The 16,425-nt window shown below is 39.2% G+C and overlaps 5 protein-coding genes across 5 annotated transcripts; all 5 read left to right on the forward strand.

Moving 5' to 3' along the window:
• Nucleotides 1–319: 319 nt before the first annotated feature.
• On the forward strand, nucleotides 320–1,483 carry LOC128763617 (olfactory receptor 4E1-like). The gene has a single exon (XM_053872606.1). It carries the CDS (start codon nucleotides 320–322, stop codon nucleotides 1,451–1,453), a length of 1,134 nt encoding a protein of 377 aa, XP_053728581.1. The 3' UTR covers nucleotides 1,454–1,483.
• A 1,187-nt stretch (nucleotides 1,484–2,670) lies between these two features.
• On the forward strand, nucleotides 2,671–5,020 carry LOC128763616 (olfactory receptor 2AT4-like). The gene is made up of 3 exons (XM_053872605.1): nucleotides 2,671–2,950; nucleotides 3,116–3,255; nucleotides 3,325–5,020. The coding sequence occupies exons 1-3, from the start codon at nucleotides 2,671–2,673 to the stop codon at nucleotides 4,300–4,302; spliced, it is 1,398 nt and encodes a 465-aa protein (XP_053728580.1). The 3' UTR covers nucleotides 4,303–5,020.
• Nucleotides 5,021–7,041: 2,021 nt separating this feature from the next.
• Nucleotides 7,042–7,995, forward strand: LOC128763442 (olfactory receptor 52B2-like). The gene has a single exon (XM_053872223.1). The coding sequence runs from the start codon at nucleotides 7,042–7,044 to the stop codon at nucleotides 7,993–7,995; it is 954 nt and encodes a 317-aa protein (XP_053728198.1).
• A 2,121-nt stretch (nucleotides 7,996–10,116) lies between these two features.
• Nucleotides 10,117–11,528, forward strand: LOC128763443 (putative gustatory receptor clone PTE01). Its single transcript, XM_053872224.1, has 3 exons — nucleotides 10,117–10,137; nucleotides 10,181–11,088; nucleotides 11,465–11,528. Exons 1-3 carry the CDS (start codon nucleotides 10,117–10,119, stop codon nucleotides 11,526–11,528), a joined length of 993 nt encoding a protein of 330 aa, XP_053728199.1.
• A 3,738-nt stretch (nucleotides 11,529–15,266) lies between these two features.
• On the forward strand, nucleotides 15,267–16,220 carry LOC128763748 (olfactory receptor 52Z1P-like). Its single transcript, XM_053872892.1, has one exon. The coding sequence runs from the start codon at nucleotides 15,267–15,269 to the stop codon at nucleotides 16,218–16,220; it is 954 nt and encodes a 317-aa protein (XP_053728867.1).
• Nucleotides 16,221–16,425: the final 205 nt, after the last annotated feature.

The following is a 16,425-nucleotide window of genomic DNA, read 5'->3' on the forward strand; positions in this document are numbered from 1 at the left end:
ATATCTCATTATCATCTAGTGCTTGCTCAGTAGGGGAACTGGAATCTATCCCAGCGACACCGGGCAAGAAGCCAGGGACACCCTGGACAGTCCTCCAGCACGTCACAGGGTTGAAGCTGACAGACAACTACTGACACCTCGAGACAATCAGCATCATTGATCAACCTCTTCATTTGTCAATTTATTAAATCAGTTTATACGCATTATCTCAAAAATAGATATATTTGTAAAGAAATTATGAGTCATTTTTTAATTACATCTATTATCATAATAAAGTCCTTATTTTTTGGAGACTTTTTATATGATATAAAGTTCATGAATGAAGTTCAAACCCAAATATAGATCATGTAACAAACCCAAAAAGGGACTGAAAGTAAAAAGTTGTCGTCTCCTTGGTCTCTTTCCTGTTTGCCACCTGATCCCTAAAGCAGTCGATGACATCACTTCCTGCCGTCCCCAGGACTTAAAAAGGGCTTGCAGGTCGAGGGACTTCCCCACACACTGCTTCACTCCGGAAGTGAGGATGGCCAATGAATCTTTTGGCTTGCACCTGGAGCTGACCCTGGACCCCTTTGTGATTCCCCTCCGTGGGAAATATCCCATATTTTTCCTCGGGCTGGCTATTTACTGTTTTGGTGTCTTCTGCAATCTGACCTTGCTGACTCTGATTGTGGTGAAGCGCAGCCTTCACAAGCCTGTCTACTTCATCCTGTTCAGCCTCCCCCTCAACGACCTCATCGGCATCACCGCCATGCTGCCGAAGGTCCTGTCTGACATTGTGACCGAGACCAACAAGACGTCCTACCCTCTGTGTGTGCTGCAGGCGTTCATGCTGCACATGTACGGAGGCGGGATTCTCTTCATCCTCGCGGCGATGTCCTTCGATCGCTACGTTGCCATCTGCCTGCCGCTGCGCTACAGCTCGGTCATGACCCACCGCGCCGTCATCTGCATCGTCTCTCTTGTTTGGGGTCTGGACTTCATCCTGAACATTTCACTCTTCTCCTTGCAGATCAGACTCCCTCGATGCAAGTCTGTGATCAGGAACGTCTTCTGTGACAACCCGTCTCTTGTTAAACTCACCTGCGGAAACACAGGGCTCAACAACATCGTCGGCTTGTTCAACACGGCGCTCATGCAGGTGGTCAGCGTGTCCGTGCAGGCCTTCTCTTACGTGAAGATCCTGATCGCCTGTGTCACCAGGAGGAGTGTGGCCAAGACCAAAGCTGTCAACACCTGCGTGGCACAGCTGGTCATACTCATCATTTTTGAGGTTGTGGGAATGTTCACCATCTTGTCTCATCGGTTTAAAAATGTGTCACCTGACCTGCAGAAGATTATGGGCATGCTGATCTTCATCGTCCCTCCTCTTCTGAACCCGCTGGTGTATGGACTCTACACCAGCGAGATCCGCAACAACTTGCTCAGCCTGAAGAACAGAGTCTTTGTTTAAAGGAGAAATCGCATGCATGCTCTGGAAAATCATTCTTTAACTGAAGGCTCATGCACAAATGAAATGAAATGTCAATGAAAATCATACTCATTTCGCTTTAAAGAGACCTGTATTTATTTTCTTTAAATGGTAATGAAAAAACAGTTTTGTTGCCGTATAACACAAACTGAATTCAATTTCCTGTGTTTTGAATGTGAGGAAGTGACTACAGTGAATACATGGAAAATAAATAAAATAGATGCTGTTCTCATCATTTATTCTTTTAAGGCTCGACTTTATTTAAGGTTTTCAGACAAAAGTTTTGAAATTTATTTCCAAATTAAACGCCACACTTCCGCTTGTTACTGTCATCTCTAACACTTGAATGGTGAATTGTAATTTTTAAGCTTATATATGTTCATGATGAAAGATTACAAGCACGTCGGCAGCATTTTGGATGCGAGCGTCCCAGAATAAATTGATAAAAAGAAAAAAGAAACTCATCATGGATTAAATAATATATTGTGTCACCTTAAATAACTAAAACTAAAAAAAAACTAAACTAAAACTAAAAAACTAAACTAAAACAGCAATTGTCAGTAATAATTATAATATTTCATTCAAAATGAGTCATCCGACACTGTTTATAAAAGGTCAGGGGTCAAAATAAATGTTTTTCAAAGATCTTTCATTTTGGTTTTGTCATTTTGAAGCACATCCTCAGAATGCATGTTCAAATGGAATAAAGTGCAAACTAAAGTGCTTTAACTTCAGTGACAAATGTTGCTTATTTGGCAGGGACACTGAAAAGGTCTCTCAAATATAAATAAAAGTTCTAGATGATGATTTTTTTAACACAACATGAAAGAACCAGTGACACTGTGCTGCAGATTTGATGCAAATAAAGAAAATACATGGGTTTCATCTGCTCAGTCTTGACCGTGCAACTAAAAGCCATAATAAATATTGTGGAAGGAGCTGGCGCACATGTAACTATTGATATGATTATGAATCTTTATTCACTGTCATTTCTCTCTTCATTATGTATTTGTCCATTAACATCTTGGTACTATTAGATTTTATTACTTGCATGTTGTTGTATAGTTCAGTTTGATTTTTTTTTTATTATGACAATACACTGTATTTTGACAGACGTTTATGTATTTATTGTATGAAGAGACCTGGAATTTTGTTTATAAGGGGAAGCCAATGTGAAAATATCTTTGTATGGTGTGATTATGAGCTTAAACCATTATATTGTTGGACTTCTGATGGATGGAGCATCTTGTTTCCTCATTTGTGTCCAATATTCTCATGTGCGGCCCAGGAACCGTTCATTCAGCCTGAAACCTGCCATAAAGCGAATCGTTTCTGCCTCCTCAGTAAAATTTCTCAACTTTTTAAATGTGACTTCAGCACTTTCCCACAAGATCCAGACGCAAAAGAAAGAGCCGCTCCATAAGTTCCAAGGGACTGGACGGTGCAACATCTTGGCTTCTTCTTGCTGCTCACGTAATGGTACTAAAAAGCAATTTATCATGTTTCACTTTAAAATAAAAAAAAAAAAAAATCAACTGCCATGTTTATGTCAGAATTAAGAGTCATAAGAGGCACATTTGGTTTTGCTGTAAAAGTTAAGAGCCGCACAGTGGCGGCGGACTCACACGTGACTCATCGCTCCAGGGAAAAGTCACATGACCACAAGCCTTCACGGCATCACTACGTATCTCTCTGCAATACACCTTGGCGTTCTGATCCATAAAAGACCAGGTCTGGCGAGCTCACCTTCCAGAAAGACCCGGTGGTCAAACAGACGACTGGAGGTGAGATCTCAGACAGGCAAAAAGACTGAAGATGATGTTGGCTAATGTGCTTCTTTCTTCTTGCACTAGGCGTCAGATATGGAGATGATCAAGGACCACGACACGGTCACCAACACAAGCGTGGGCCCTGATGCTCGTCTACTTCTGCCAGACTTGGCGTTAGATGATGAGTACATCTACCCAGTGTTTCTGACGGGGACCTTGGTGTATCTCCTCATCATGCTGTTCAACCTGCTGGTGCTGGCAAGTATTGCCGTGTGCAAACTGCACACGCCCATGTTCATCCTGCTCTGCAACCTGCCTATCAGCGACATGTTGGGAGCCACGGCATTTTTTCCTCATTTACTCCTCAGGATTGTCACCGGAGAAAGAATAATTTCCTTCCCCGCTTGCATCGTCCAAATGTTCCTGGTTCATACTTACGGGACTGGAAACTTGGTGATCTTGTGCTTCATGGCGTACGACCGCTACGTTGCTATATGTCACCCTCTGAAATACAACACCATCATCGGCCCAAACACCCTGCTGAAAATGACTGTTGCCATTTGGTTCTTCATTATACCTCCAGTCCTGCTCTTGTGTTTGATGCAGAGGCAGTTGACATTTTGCAGAATCCAAATTGTGGATTTATTTTGCAACAACCCATCGATTGTGCGCCTGTCATGTGGAGACACTCGCCCCATTAACTACGTTGGCATGTCCATGAACATTGTGTATCAGTCAACGGCACTGGGCATTTTACTTGTCACCTACTTGCACATCCTACGCACGTGCATCATTACCAACGTGTCTGATGCTTGGAAAAAAGCCATTCAAACGTGTAGCACACATTTGGCTGTTTACTTTGTTCTGGAGATAAGCCTTTTTCTCACGCTGCTTAGTCACAGGCTTGAGGTCGTGTCACCAAGCATGCGGAAAGTTCTGGGAATATTTGTGCTGATTTTCCCGCCTCTGTTGGACCCGCTGATCTACGCACTTAACACCAAGCAGCTCAAAGACGCCATTATGATTTTCCTGAAAAAAACTTTCATCAGCCCAAAGTTCTAAATGTTCATTGCAAAAAAACAAACAAACCAAAAACCAATAATAATAATCTTGAGTTAAAGATCATATGGGTGAGGAAAGAGGAGGATTCTTATGTTATTGTTATTATTATCCTGACAAATCTTAAGATGTAGAAACCCAGATGAGGCCAAATCAAATAAGAAATTAAAAACCAAAATAAAATATTAAATGGCAATATATGTACAATTTTAGTAGTATGTCTAAATGTAATAAATTATTATTTATTTTATTTATTATTATTGCTTTATCTGGGTTTTCTTCATTTTTTTTTTATTGTTGATGAACAAACATTAATAAATTATTCTTCATTCATTTATGTATTTTACTGTGCTACTCTATTTGGTGCCACGATTAATGTTCAAAACACTTTCTTTGAAAACATTAGTTTGAATAACAATACCTAGTTGATTTAATGCAGAGATTGTCGGTGCATTTTGTTGCATCATGAAGACCTGCGTTTAACAGTTTAGAAATGTGCATTTCAAAGAGCAACATTTCAATATTTGGCACGCAAACATTTAACTTGAGTCATAGCTGCAGGTCAAATATTTAATTTTGTATTTGCTTGTAAATGTGATTCTCGACAAGGTGTTCCATGAGTTCAAAGGATCGTTGTTTAAAATCTGAAGAGATTTCCATTCTTTCTTTTTCTGTTATTTAATTCCTGCAGGAAGGCATGTTAAAGTCGGAGCCTCATGCAACCCGTATTTCCTGCAGCCGCCTGTCAACCAACTCTAAATAAAAAGATTTTCAAATGAGATGCAGCGTGTCAACTTATGTTGAAACTTTTTTCTGTCTGTCTGGGTGGTTTTAATGTTGGACTGTTTCTGGTTCAATATGATGACACTAAATGAAGATCATTGGAACATGTTGACGATATACCAACGTGAGGAGATTATACAGATTCGGTCAGAATCTAACTATAAACTATAGATCTATGCTAATGTGTTGACTTGTTCAGCTTCGAAATGTTTTTAAATCTACCGTGGGTTAGGGACTAATAAAGGTCATTTTATCTCATCTAATTCCCCGAACTAGAATAAAATTATGCAAAATAGAATGTGATAAAATCTAAACATTTATTTGAAATAAATCAATAAATAAAACATTATATATTTTTTTGCCAGATGACCCTCCGCTTTCTAGACATAAGATAAAAGAAAATAAATTTTCTGCAATTAGTTTCCACAAAAAACATGTAAAAAATAGGAAAGAGCTAGTTGGTACAATTTCTCACAAATTACAAGGGATTTTCTACTGGACTTTACGAAGCACCATTGCGGTTTGGCCAAGGTGCCACTGGTGGTGAGTCTGGCTTTTTTCAATGAAGTGTGCCGCGGCTTATAACAGGTTGAAAAACACTTGTTGATGTCAGGGGTTCTTAACCTTTTCCAGAACAGGCAAGTCTGAGGGCCACTCAAGTCATAGAAAGGATGTTAGTCTAGATTTCATTTGTATTCAATAACCATATTTACTTAAACTAAAACAAATAGAAACCTTTAGAAATGAAACCATGTCATAATCGCAAACACGTTTCTTTCTCATCAAATTCACTGAAGCAAAAAGAAAAAAAACGCACCTGATGCAAAATGTTGAGAAAAATTGACATATCATGAATAAAATGGGAGACAAAACATCATAAACATCATAAAATAAAAACAATATACACAAATCTTTTTACCAAAATAAACCATAAAGAAGTCACGTAAATGAAATGTCAAATGCTTTCATGAACAGTATTAAGGGCCGGGGCCCTAGGTCGAATACACAGACTCACAGTCAGAGCCAACAGGCTGTTGCTGCTCGAACCTGACTGCACAGCTTCACGGCAGGATGATAATGTGTCCCTCATCTGACCTGCGACGCCAAAGACTGTAGTGTCGAGCAAACAGAGCTAACGGCAAACAGCACGTTCCATTTTAAAACTTCTACTCATCCAGGTAAACTTGTTGTTTCATAGTTTGCTTAAAACCAAATGCAGTACTGAATACATTCCCATCAAACTGTACACTCAAAGCAGTATCAGGCAGTAAGATGAAATAATGCAGTACAAGGTAAATATTTTCCAATGTATTGCATGTGATATTGTCATTTATTGTCTATTTAAACTGATCAGGACTATTTTACATACAGACACAGTTTGCTTGTACTGCCCAGAAACTTGCAAATAAGCCTCAAAAATACACGTCAGGTCATGTCAAATTTTAAATTGTGATTGTAGTGACATCAACTTTTGCCTTCATTGTTATCTTATGAACTAAGATAACCATAATATATTTTATATGTAGTGTTATATTAATCGTGTTATTCCGCACCTTCCGTGTGTCACGCCTACAAAGTAGCATCGCCGGAGTATGCGCAGTGGGTTTTCAATCTCAGGGGTTTTACTTCTGTTTGTGGCTTAAAGCCCATAAATGACAGGGTGAGTTGGGCAGAGGAAGGTTCCACACACAAGTGAGGAGGTGTCAGGTAAGAGACCACCGGGAACAGGTCCGCTGTCATGTCAGCCTTTAGACTTCACAAGAGCTGGATGGCTTTTATACTCAGCATGACACTCATGACACCTCACACTGCATTTTTAAACTGGTTATTTTCACATTTTCCAAATCATATTTTTATTCTGTAAAGTCTCTCACTTTTGCAGTGTCAGAGCAAAGCTGGGCAACCATCACGTCTCAGGTCGACAGAAGCGCCCCACCAGGCAGCCTCCCATCCCACGACATGCTGAATGCCTCCTCCCTGCAATACCTCCGGCTAGAAACCCTGGACCTCTCTTCTGCACAGCAGTACCTGACGTTCACGTTCAGTATCATCATCTATCTCCTCACTGTCACGTTCAACATGTTGGTGTTCATGACCATCGTGTTCACGAAAAAGCTGCACAAGCCGATGTTTCTCCTGCTGCTCAACTTGCCCATCAGCGACACGATCGGCGCCACGGCCTTCTTCCCCAATTTTCTGTCGGTGATCGCGACCCGGAGCAGCCTGATCACTTACCAGGCCTGCGTCACGCAAGCATTTATGATTCACTTCTACGGTACCGCCAGCTCGTTGATCTTAAGCGCCATGGCTTACGACCGCTACGTCGCCATCTGTAGCCCTTTACAATACAACACTGTCATGAGTCCTCATAGTCTCATCCGACTTGTTGTTGCTGTCTGGCTTGTCAGTTTGCTGCTCATCGGGACATTGTTTATTCTTTTGGGCCGACTGACACTTTGCAGGAGGGACATTGTGGATTTGTACTGCAACAACCCGTCTCTACTGAAACTAGCATGCGAGGACACGTCGGTCAACAATTATTACGGCCTGTTTTTCATAGTCATCTTACAGGGAGGGCCTCTGCTGTTAATAACCGTCACATATGCACAGATTCTGCGCACGTGCGTCTCCAGTAACAGCTCGTCCTCCCGCAGGAAAGCCCTGCAGACCTGTGGCTCCCATCTGGTTGTTTTTCTGATTCTGGAAATCAACACTTTAGTCACACTTCTCGCTCACCGCATAGGAAGCGCCTCAGCCGTGATGAGAAGATTTTTAGGGGTGTCGGTGGTAACGTTCCCCCCACTTCTGGATCCCATTTTATATGGCCTGAAAATCACAGAACTAAAAGAGTGTATTGCAATGTTCCTCAAAAAGAATTTCGTGAAAAGGAAAGTACGGAGGAATAATGGGTGACATGCTATATTGTGAACTTGAATGAGATTTAAAAATAAAAGTATGTTGCATTATTATCATAATTGAAATTAAAACATGTCGTCTCAGTTATAACACTTTTGAAATCTTTGCAGATTTTCAGGGTCAAATATATATATATTTTTTTATTATTTTATTATTTTAAAAATTTTGAAGTAACTGAAATTTATATTATAGAATTTGAATTAAACTTGTGTACTGTGAAATTTACGTTCAGAAATTATGACATCATTTTTTTATACGCTATTACTGTGACTGTGTATGTCAGGAAAATCACATATATAAATAAAATGAATGAAAATCTAAATAATGACAAGATGGAATGCTTATCTTTTGTGTTTGACCTGTTTCTTGATTCATGACATCAAAACATTACAGACAAGCGCAGAGTTCTAGAAAGGGTTCCTGATACCTATTAAACCTGCCCGGCCTAAAGTCATATTATCATCATCATAGCAGTGATGTGAGACATGAGTGTGTGACGAATCTTCAAGGGCCGAGGAAAGGAGCTCCTGTTGAACCGCTCTGCTGAGAGTGCTGACACCTGCTGAACACTCAACACATCAGCTGCGTGGCCCAACCTGGATGTGTCAAGCAGTCAGGAGATAAAAATGACAGATGGTCAATAGCACATGTCTTCAAGCTTCTAATCAGAGTTTAAATAGTCACTAACACCAACAAGGAAAAGAAAATTCTGCCAGTAACACACTACAGAACGCTAGCTCACACATTTTTAAGAATAGGAAGAAGTGGGATTAGAAATTCTATGAAGTTCTTCACTCTGAACCTCTTCAATATCTGTGTGATGTAAGAAGAAATAAGAAAGAAAAAAAATAAAATTTTATATATATATATATATATATATGTGTGTGTGTGTGTGTGTGTGTGTGTGGATATACAGAATTCCAAATCAGGTGTGCACCTGTGCAGTGACAGGAGTTACATGTCACCTTGTATATATATATATATATATATATATATATATATATATATATATATATGGTTGCATTGCATACATTTCAGTCATTATTTCTTCTTACATTACACACATTATATACGCAAATGAAATGTATGCAACGCAACAATAAAAAAAAACTGCATATATATAATTTTATATACGTGTGTGTGTGTTTATTTATATATAAATAAAATTATATATATATATATATATATATATATATATATATATATATATATATATATATATATATATATATATATATATATATATATATATATATCCAACTCACAGACCAACTCAATAGAGATGAAATTTAGGAATAGGGAGAAGTGGGAGTAGAAATTCTATGAAGTTCTTCACTCTGAACCTCTTCAATATCTGTGTGATGTAAGAAGAAATAAGAAAGAAAAAAAATTAAATTCTATATATATATATATATATATATGTGTGTGTGTGCGTGTGTGTGTGTGTGTGTGTGTGTATGTGTGTGCATGTGTTGGATAAAGAAAATTCCAAATCAGGTCACTGCAGTGACAGGAGTTACATGTCACCTTGTAACTATATATATATATATATATATATATATATATATATATATATACATATATATATATATATATATATATATATATATATATATATATATATATATATATATATATATATATGTATATATATATATGGTTGCATTGCCTACATTATTATTTCTTCTTACATTACACACATTATATACGCAAATGAAATGTATGCAACGCAACAATAAAAACACATATAATTTTATATATGTGTGTGCTTATTTATATATAAATAAAATTATTATATAATATTTCAGGATATTGATTGAAAAAGATAAAATGTCAAATCAATCATAATTCTCATTTTATGCTGTTTTGGGATTTCCTGCGAAATAACTAGGAATAAGAGCTCCTTAGAGGGATGTTCTGTTTGAAAAGGGCCACATTTATCAGAACCCCACAGGAGTCACTGTCACAGCATCTGAGGCTGAGATCTCCAGGCCCCATGAGATGATTGACACCAACGTTCACGCCTATAAAACCCAGAATACTGCCAAGTCCGGCCAGCAATTCCTCTCAGTGTAACGCTGAAGGTGTTGCTCCTTTTTTGGCTTGTTTGAGTGAGGCATGTCTGTTTTGGTGCGTGATGTGAGTGTTTAACTCTTGCTTCTTTTTCCTTTGATGGTTTCAGGTCAAAGAGACAATGGACCTCCAACACAACGCCTCAGACACAATGACATACGCTGACTTAAACTTGAACTCCGAAACAGTCCTTGCCGCCTTTCTCTTTGCAACTCTGACCTACTTGATCATTCTGTTCTGCAACCTCACTCTCATCCTCTCTATTGTGCTGAACAAATGTCTTCACCAGCCAATGTATATGATTCTGCTCAACATGCCCATGAATGACCTTGTAGGCTCCACCGCCTTCTTCATCGAGCTCCTCAGGAGGATCCTGAGCAACAGCAGGACCATTCAGTACTCGTCGTGCTTGGCTCAAGCGTTCTTCATCCACATCTACGGTGCTGCCACCATTCTGATTCTCACTGCCATGGCCTATGATCGATACATCGCCATTTGTTTACCACTTAGGTACAACGTTGTGATGACAAACGCTCACGTGATGAGGATTATTCTCGGCGTGTGGCTGCTGTGTGTGTTGATGATCGCTGTGCTTTTCTTTTTGCTTCTGAGGTTGCCCAACTGTGGGACCAACTTAAGGCATCTGTACTGTGATAACCCCTCACTTCTAACTCTGGTCTGCGCTGACACCACCATCAACAACATATACGGCCTCTTCATCGTAGCCGTCACCCAGATTTTGGCTAATGGGATTATCTTGTACACTTATCTGAGCATACTTCTCACCTGCTTTAGGTCTAAACGGCCAGACACCAAAACCAAAGCGCTTCAGACGTGCGCCACGCACCTGACTGTTTACCTGCTGCTGGAGTGTCTGGGGCTGTTCACCATTATATCATACAGAATTAAGGGCATTTCATCACAACTGAGGATGTTATTCGGGGCGTGGACGTTAATCTTCCCACCGTTACTCAATCCAATTATTTATGGGATTAGAACCAAAGAGATTCGGGAAAAAATAACACTTTATTTCAGAAGGAAATTGGAAATGGCTTGATCATTATGGCTCTGTTTTCCCACCACATGAATGGCCAGTGAAGAATATCAAGGTTTACAACCTTTTTTTTTTCCTTACAAAGACAAGACAAATGTGTTTCAGTGGTTTGAGAGTTTTGGGGGATTCAGTCTGGCACCACCGAAACAAATGGATCTTTATACCTATTGAAATGGCTTTGCACAAATGACATCCATCTTTGTGCTATTTCTTTAATGTAATTTCAGCTGCTGTGTTGTATGTGTTTTGGGGATGAAAAAGGAAAAGGGGGACACATAAACCATAAAGAAAGTAGAAATTAAAATACTCCTCAACTCACCTTGGAAGTATTTCAGGGTTTATTTTGAAATTGTTGCAGTTTTCAAGATGCATAGAAAACTTGCATATGTTGACTGATATGTAATTTGATCGAGAACTGTTTTTTGGTTTTTTTTTTGCATCAAACTTTGCTCAAGAAGATATGCTTACACACGAGACCTTCAGCTTCATATCAGTGTTTTAAAGACACCGACAGTTAATGAAAGAGCATTATCTGGACTATAATACACAAACAAATTCTCTCATACATTGTCTGCATTTCCAAAATCTTTTCATCATTTCCAAATGTCTTTATCTCGTATGTCACTGCATTCTCTGTAATTTAAAAAAAGCATTCCTCACACATTTGTAAATAAATCTACCTTGAAGTCACCTACCTCGCTTTTCTACCTCTCATTTATTTCAGAAATATAGTCAGTGTTACCTCACATTTACACGCGCTGGAATCATTCTCTCTCAACATACGGATCCCATGTGATGTCCTGGGTTGTTGAAGCAGAACAATAATATATATTAATACAGGCAGCTCAGTGAATTTGTTCAACGACACATACGCCTCAGTGGATGGTTGAAATTACACGAGGAGCCCAGAGGATGTCGCCATCAGAACGCAATGAGAAGTTCACTTCAGCTCTTGGTTAATTTACAAATGAACGCATAAAAAAAAAAAAAAGTAATAAAAATGAAGATAAACCTGAACGTAATCGAATACTGTATTACATCTTGTATGTTGTGCTGTGAACATTACGGAAAATTGTTCTACATTTTTAAGTTATCCTTTAAAATAAATTTAAAAAAAAAAAAAAAAAAAAAAAAAAAAAAAAAAATATATATATATATATATATATATATATATATATATATATATATATATATATATATATATATATATAACTTTGTTAATGACAAAATATATTATATAAAATATATTATATAAAATAGTAGTAAAGTAAATATGTAGTAAATTACCCTGTCATCCATTTCATTTCTGTTGACTTAGAATAGAAATGCTATTTTGACCACGTTAGTGTTATACGTCATAAAAAAAGGAGAGAAAAATGGGGGGAAAAGTGCACAACCACACAACACAACAGCCATCTTAAGATCCAGCCGGCTACTATGAATCATCATAAATCACCTTTGTAGTAGTTTGTGTGCACTTCACATACAACAAATTCACTTATTGGCAACACATCTTATTTATGTTGATCGACCACATAGTACTCAACAGGAGCTCAAGCTCAAGCCATGTTCACCTGTAGCCTGTTGTGTTAGAAACGTTGGTTCATGTCGAGGTCATTAAGGTAATGGCTTATTTGTTTTTGAGGTGTACATGACGATAAGACCTCAAACCTCCCGACTGCTAAATCCTCAGAGTTCACTCAACACTAATGAATCCCAGAGGGCATTAAGTCACTGGCAACTGTAAACAGCAACAAAACACATCATCCTTGAGGAGAGGAAATGTTTGCTGTTATACAATTAATATTATAGCATTTAAAATATATATATAATATAGTATAGATGCTAGAGAGGATGTTTGCTGTTGATATTTAAATATTTAAAAATATAATACAATGTAGTATTTAAAATGCTTCACTCACTTTAAAGGTCAAAGCATTGGACTGCAGCACAGTATACAGTAGTAGCACTTGACCTATCCAGTCTACATGTCTTCTTGTCGCACCAACGACGCATCACTGAGCTGCATTTTCTCACACTCTTATCTTGCTTGCTACTCTCCTATCAATGAAGCCATATTTAATTGGTGAAGCTTCACATCAACTTCACATGAATCTGACTTAAACACAGAGAACGGAGGAAGGAGCATAGGTCCAACCATCCGGGGTCCTCATACAAGAGTCTGATCCCACCGCCAAACCACAATACAGGGCCATGATTCCGTCACTATGAAGATGGAATTTCGATTTGAGACAGACAGATTTTTCAGGGGCTTGTTGTTGGTGAAGGCTTCATGAGATCACCAGATACTGATACTGCCATCACAGGACCAGACAAACTGAGTTGAGTTGATCTCTGCTGAGATGGCAAATTAGTGACACATTTTGTGTCTGTTCTAAATGTCACTTAAAGTCAGACGTTAGACAAATGGACCTGTTATCAACACCAGAGTGGCCCATAATGTTTTCCTCATGCAAACATTTGCTTACTACAACATAACAGAGATCTAGAACAGGGGTTCGTAACCTTTTTGATCTCAGCCGACCTCTTCCAGAACCAATGGGACTGGGGCCCATACAAGGAATACAACTGACTCATTGCTGTGATGTGATGTGTGCTGTGACTGATTTCAGAATTACTGATTTCATTTGTGTTCAATAATCATACTGTACACCAAGAATAAAATTGAGAAAAAGAGAAGAAAAAATAAAAATAAAAAATAATATATATATATATATATAGATAGATAGATAGATAGATAGATAGATAGATAGATAGATAGATAGATATAGATAGATATATATATATAGTTGACAAATTTGCAGCTGTCAAGTCAGTTCAGTGACACACTACTTCCACCATATGTGGCAAGTGTATTGGAACTGAGCATCTCACTGCCCAGAGGCAGAAAACAAAAAGCTTCCAGCGGCTTTCTAGGGGGCGCTAAAAGGCCTCGGTCCAGTGGTTAAGAGTCAGTGGTCTAGAACGTTCTTTAGAACAACCTGAGAGGCTCTGAAGAGGCTGAACAACATGCTAAAAGCAAAACTTTCCAGACATTGTTGGCCATTCTGGTGTTGATAGTATCTTTCTTTAAATTTACATTTAGAACAGACTCAAAATGTGTCATTAATTTGCCATAAATCGCAACATAACTCGGCTTTAATTTTATTGACAATCATTTAATGCAGAGTCAACGTCCACCTCCTGACGCTGGAAAAGAAGCGTTGGTTTGTCACTTCATTCACAATTGGCTCTGTGTTTGAAGCTATTGCAGAGGCACATTAGACCTTGGGGATGGTGTAGATGCTCAACACATGCTACCCGCCGGGGATCATTAAACGCGGGGGATATTAGCTCAGTATAATTCAAAACTCTGCGGGCCTGCTTGGATCATATTTGCCAGGTGGGATTACTAATTATACAGCTAGGACAGGTTATTGAAATATACTGACCGTTGCTTGGTTGGTGTTTCTATGGAGACTGTTCGGACACTTTCTGCAAGTAAATAACTAACAAGTACAAACATATAACTGCAATGACTTGGATAGTTCAATACGTAATTTGAGGTTGAGTCTAGCTAACTTTAAATTCTGTACCTCCACCAGTATTATATAGATCTAAAGGTGACCCAGACTGTGACTTGGCGTAGATGTAAAGCTAAGTGAGCTAAGTGTCCATCAATATGAGCAGAAATAAGATTTAATTTCAATCATTGATCTCATATCTTGTTATAAAGATGCATAAAGTCGGCAACTAGTACTCAACTGCTAAGCAGACTTTGTCCTGTCGACTGTATTTCTGCAGTCATTTGGATTGCAATAAATGTGAATTACATCAAGAATTGTTACTTTAGACTTCGATCACGTTGTCATGATCATCTAAAACTCTGAAGTTGAGACGCCCCACAACAACTTAACACACACCCTATCCACAAGAGGACTCCTTCCTCTGAGCTTTCCTCCGCACACAAACATGTTTAGTTCCGACTATAAATCGCATCACAGACCAGCATCGACCCTCAATGTGTTGGAGAGGTAAGACTGGCGGCTCTCCGTTCTCACTGCAATTGTGACGGTATTTATTTATATTGTGAAACTCTCATTTCAGGCGTTCATCTGTGGCGAGAAACTTGGGCGTGAAAATGACCGTCAAGTTCGAAAACCAGACAAACATCAAGGACTTTGTCCTGGTTGGATTTCCTGGTCTCCAGCAGAACTATTACGGAGCGGTCTCCGCTCTTCTTCTCCTGACTCTCATCACCATCGTCGCTGGGAACAGCTTCATCGCTGCTTTCATCCTGTACGAACGGACACTTCACAAACCGACATACGTGATTTTCTTCAACCTGGCAATGACAGATATTGTCTTCGCGTTTGCTACTCTTCCAAAAATCATCGCCAGATACTGGTGGGACGACATGATGTGCTCGTTCGGAGCATGCTTCACGCAAATGTACTTTGTCCACTCGATGGGTTCGATCACCTCCCTGATCCTCATGACCATGGCTGTGGACCGTTTCGTGGCCATATGGCTTCCGTTTCGATACCCCGTCTCCATTACGACCAGGTCCATAGCGATAGGTTGCGCTCTGTGTTGGGTTGGAACCTTCATCCGAATGGTGGGAGTCGTGTTTCACGCCTTGACTTTGCCGTACTGCAACTCAAACGTCATCCAACAGTGCTACTGTGATCACATAGCCATCACCAAACTGGGCTGCGGTCCTAACGTCGCCTACGTGAAACTGATCGCAGTGACCATCGCTCTGATAAACCTGTTGGTCCCTTTAGGATTCATCATCATCTCTTACATCTCCATCATCCTGTCTGTTCTAAGAGTCTCCGCCAACGAGAGGAGGCTCAAAGTTCTCTCCACTTGTGCTCCTCAGATTTTGATCACATGTCTGTTCTACGTACCCAGATGTTTTGTTTACCTCGCAAACAACTTGGGGTACAGATTTAGCCTTGATGGCCAGATTGTTATCACTATGCTGTACAGCCTCTTGCCTTGTGTCGTGAATCCTCTGATTTACTGCTTCAAGACGAAGGCTATAAAACAGGCTTTAGTTAAGCGATTAAAAATACACAGAGCCAAATAGCTTGTTTTTTTTAGAAACCTATTCAGCAATAAATCCAGCTTCCTCCATTCCTACCAGGTTGAGTAACAGGAGCGATAACAGTGATGTTGTCAATCTGCCCCACTTGGTTTTTAACTTAGTACGTACCCTCCAGGTCCCTCAGGTCAGCTGACCAACTGCTTCTTGAAACCCCCAAAACAAATCTGAGATGTAGTCCCTCTTCACG

This window comes from Synchiropus splendidus, chromosome 8 (assembly GCF_027744825.2).
Source record: "Synchiropus splendidus isolate RoL2022-P1 chromosome 8, RoL_Sspl_1.0, whole genome shotgun sequence".
Classification (NCBI taxonomy): domain Eukaryota; kingdom Metazoa; phylum Chordata; class Actinopteri; order Syngnathiformes; family Callionymidae; genus Synchiropus; species Synchiropus splendidus.

Excerpts from the sequence above, each read along its gene's own strand:
- LOC128763443 (XM_053872224.1), top strand. The coding sequence starts at position 10,117 with ATGTCTGTTTTGGTGCGTGAT. Across the intron at positions 10,138-10,180 it reads TGTCTGTTTTGGTGCGTGAT|GTCAAAGAGACAATGGACCT; the intron begins GTGAGTGTTTAA and ends TGATGGTTTCAG. Across the intron at positions 11,089-11,464 it reads ACCAAAGAGATTCGGGAAAA|TATTTTGAAATTGTTGCAGT; the intron begins AATAACACTTTA and ends TATTTCAGGGTT.
- LOC128763748 (XM_053872892.1), top strand. The coding sequence starts at position 15,267 with ATGACCGTCAAGTTCGAAAACCAGACAAACATCAAGGACTTTGTCCTG.
- LOC128763616 (XM_053872605.1), top strand. The coding sequence starts at position 2,671 with ATGAGCTTAAACCATTATATTGTTGGACTTCTGATGGATGGAGCATCT. Across the intron at positions 2,951-3,115 it reads TTCTTGCTGCTCACGTAATG|GGAAAAGTCACATGACCACA; the intron begins GTACTAAAAAGC and ends TCATCGCTCCAG. Across the intron at positions 3,256-3,324 it reads GGTCAAACAGACGACTGGAG|GCGTCAGATATGGAGATGAT; the intron begins GTGAGATCTCAG and ends TTCTTGCACTAG.
- LOC128763617 (XM_053872606.1), top strand. The coding sequence starts at position 320 with ATGAAGTTCAAACCCAAATATAGATCATGTAACAAACCCAAAAAGGGA.
- LOC128763442 (XM_053872223.1), top strand. The coding sequence starts at position 7,042 with ATGCTGAATGCCTCCTCCCTGCAATACCTCCGGCTAGAAACCCTGGAC.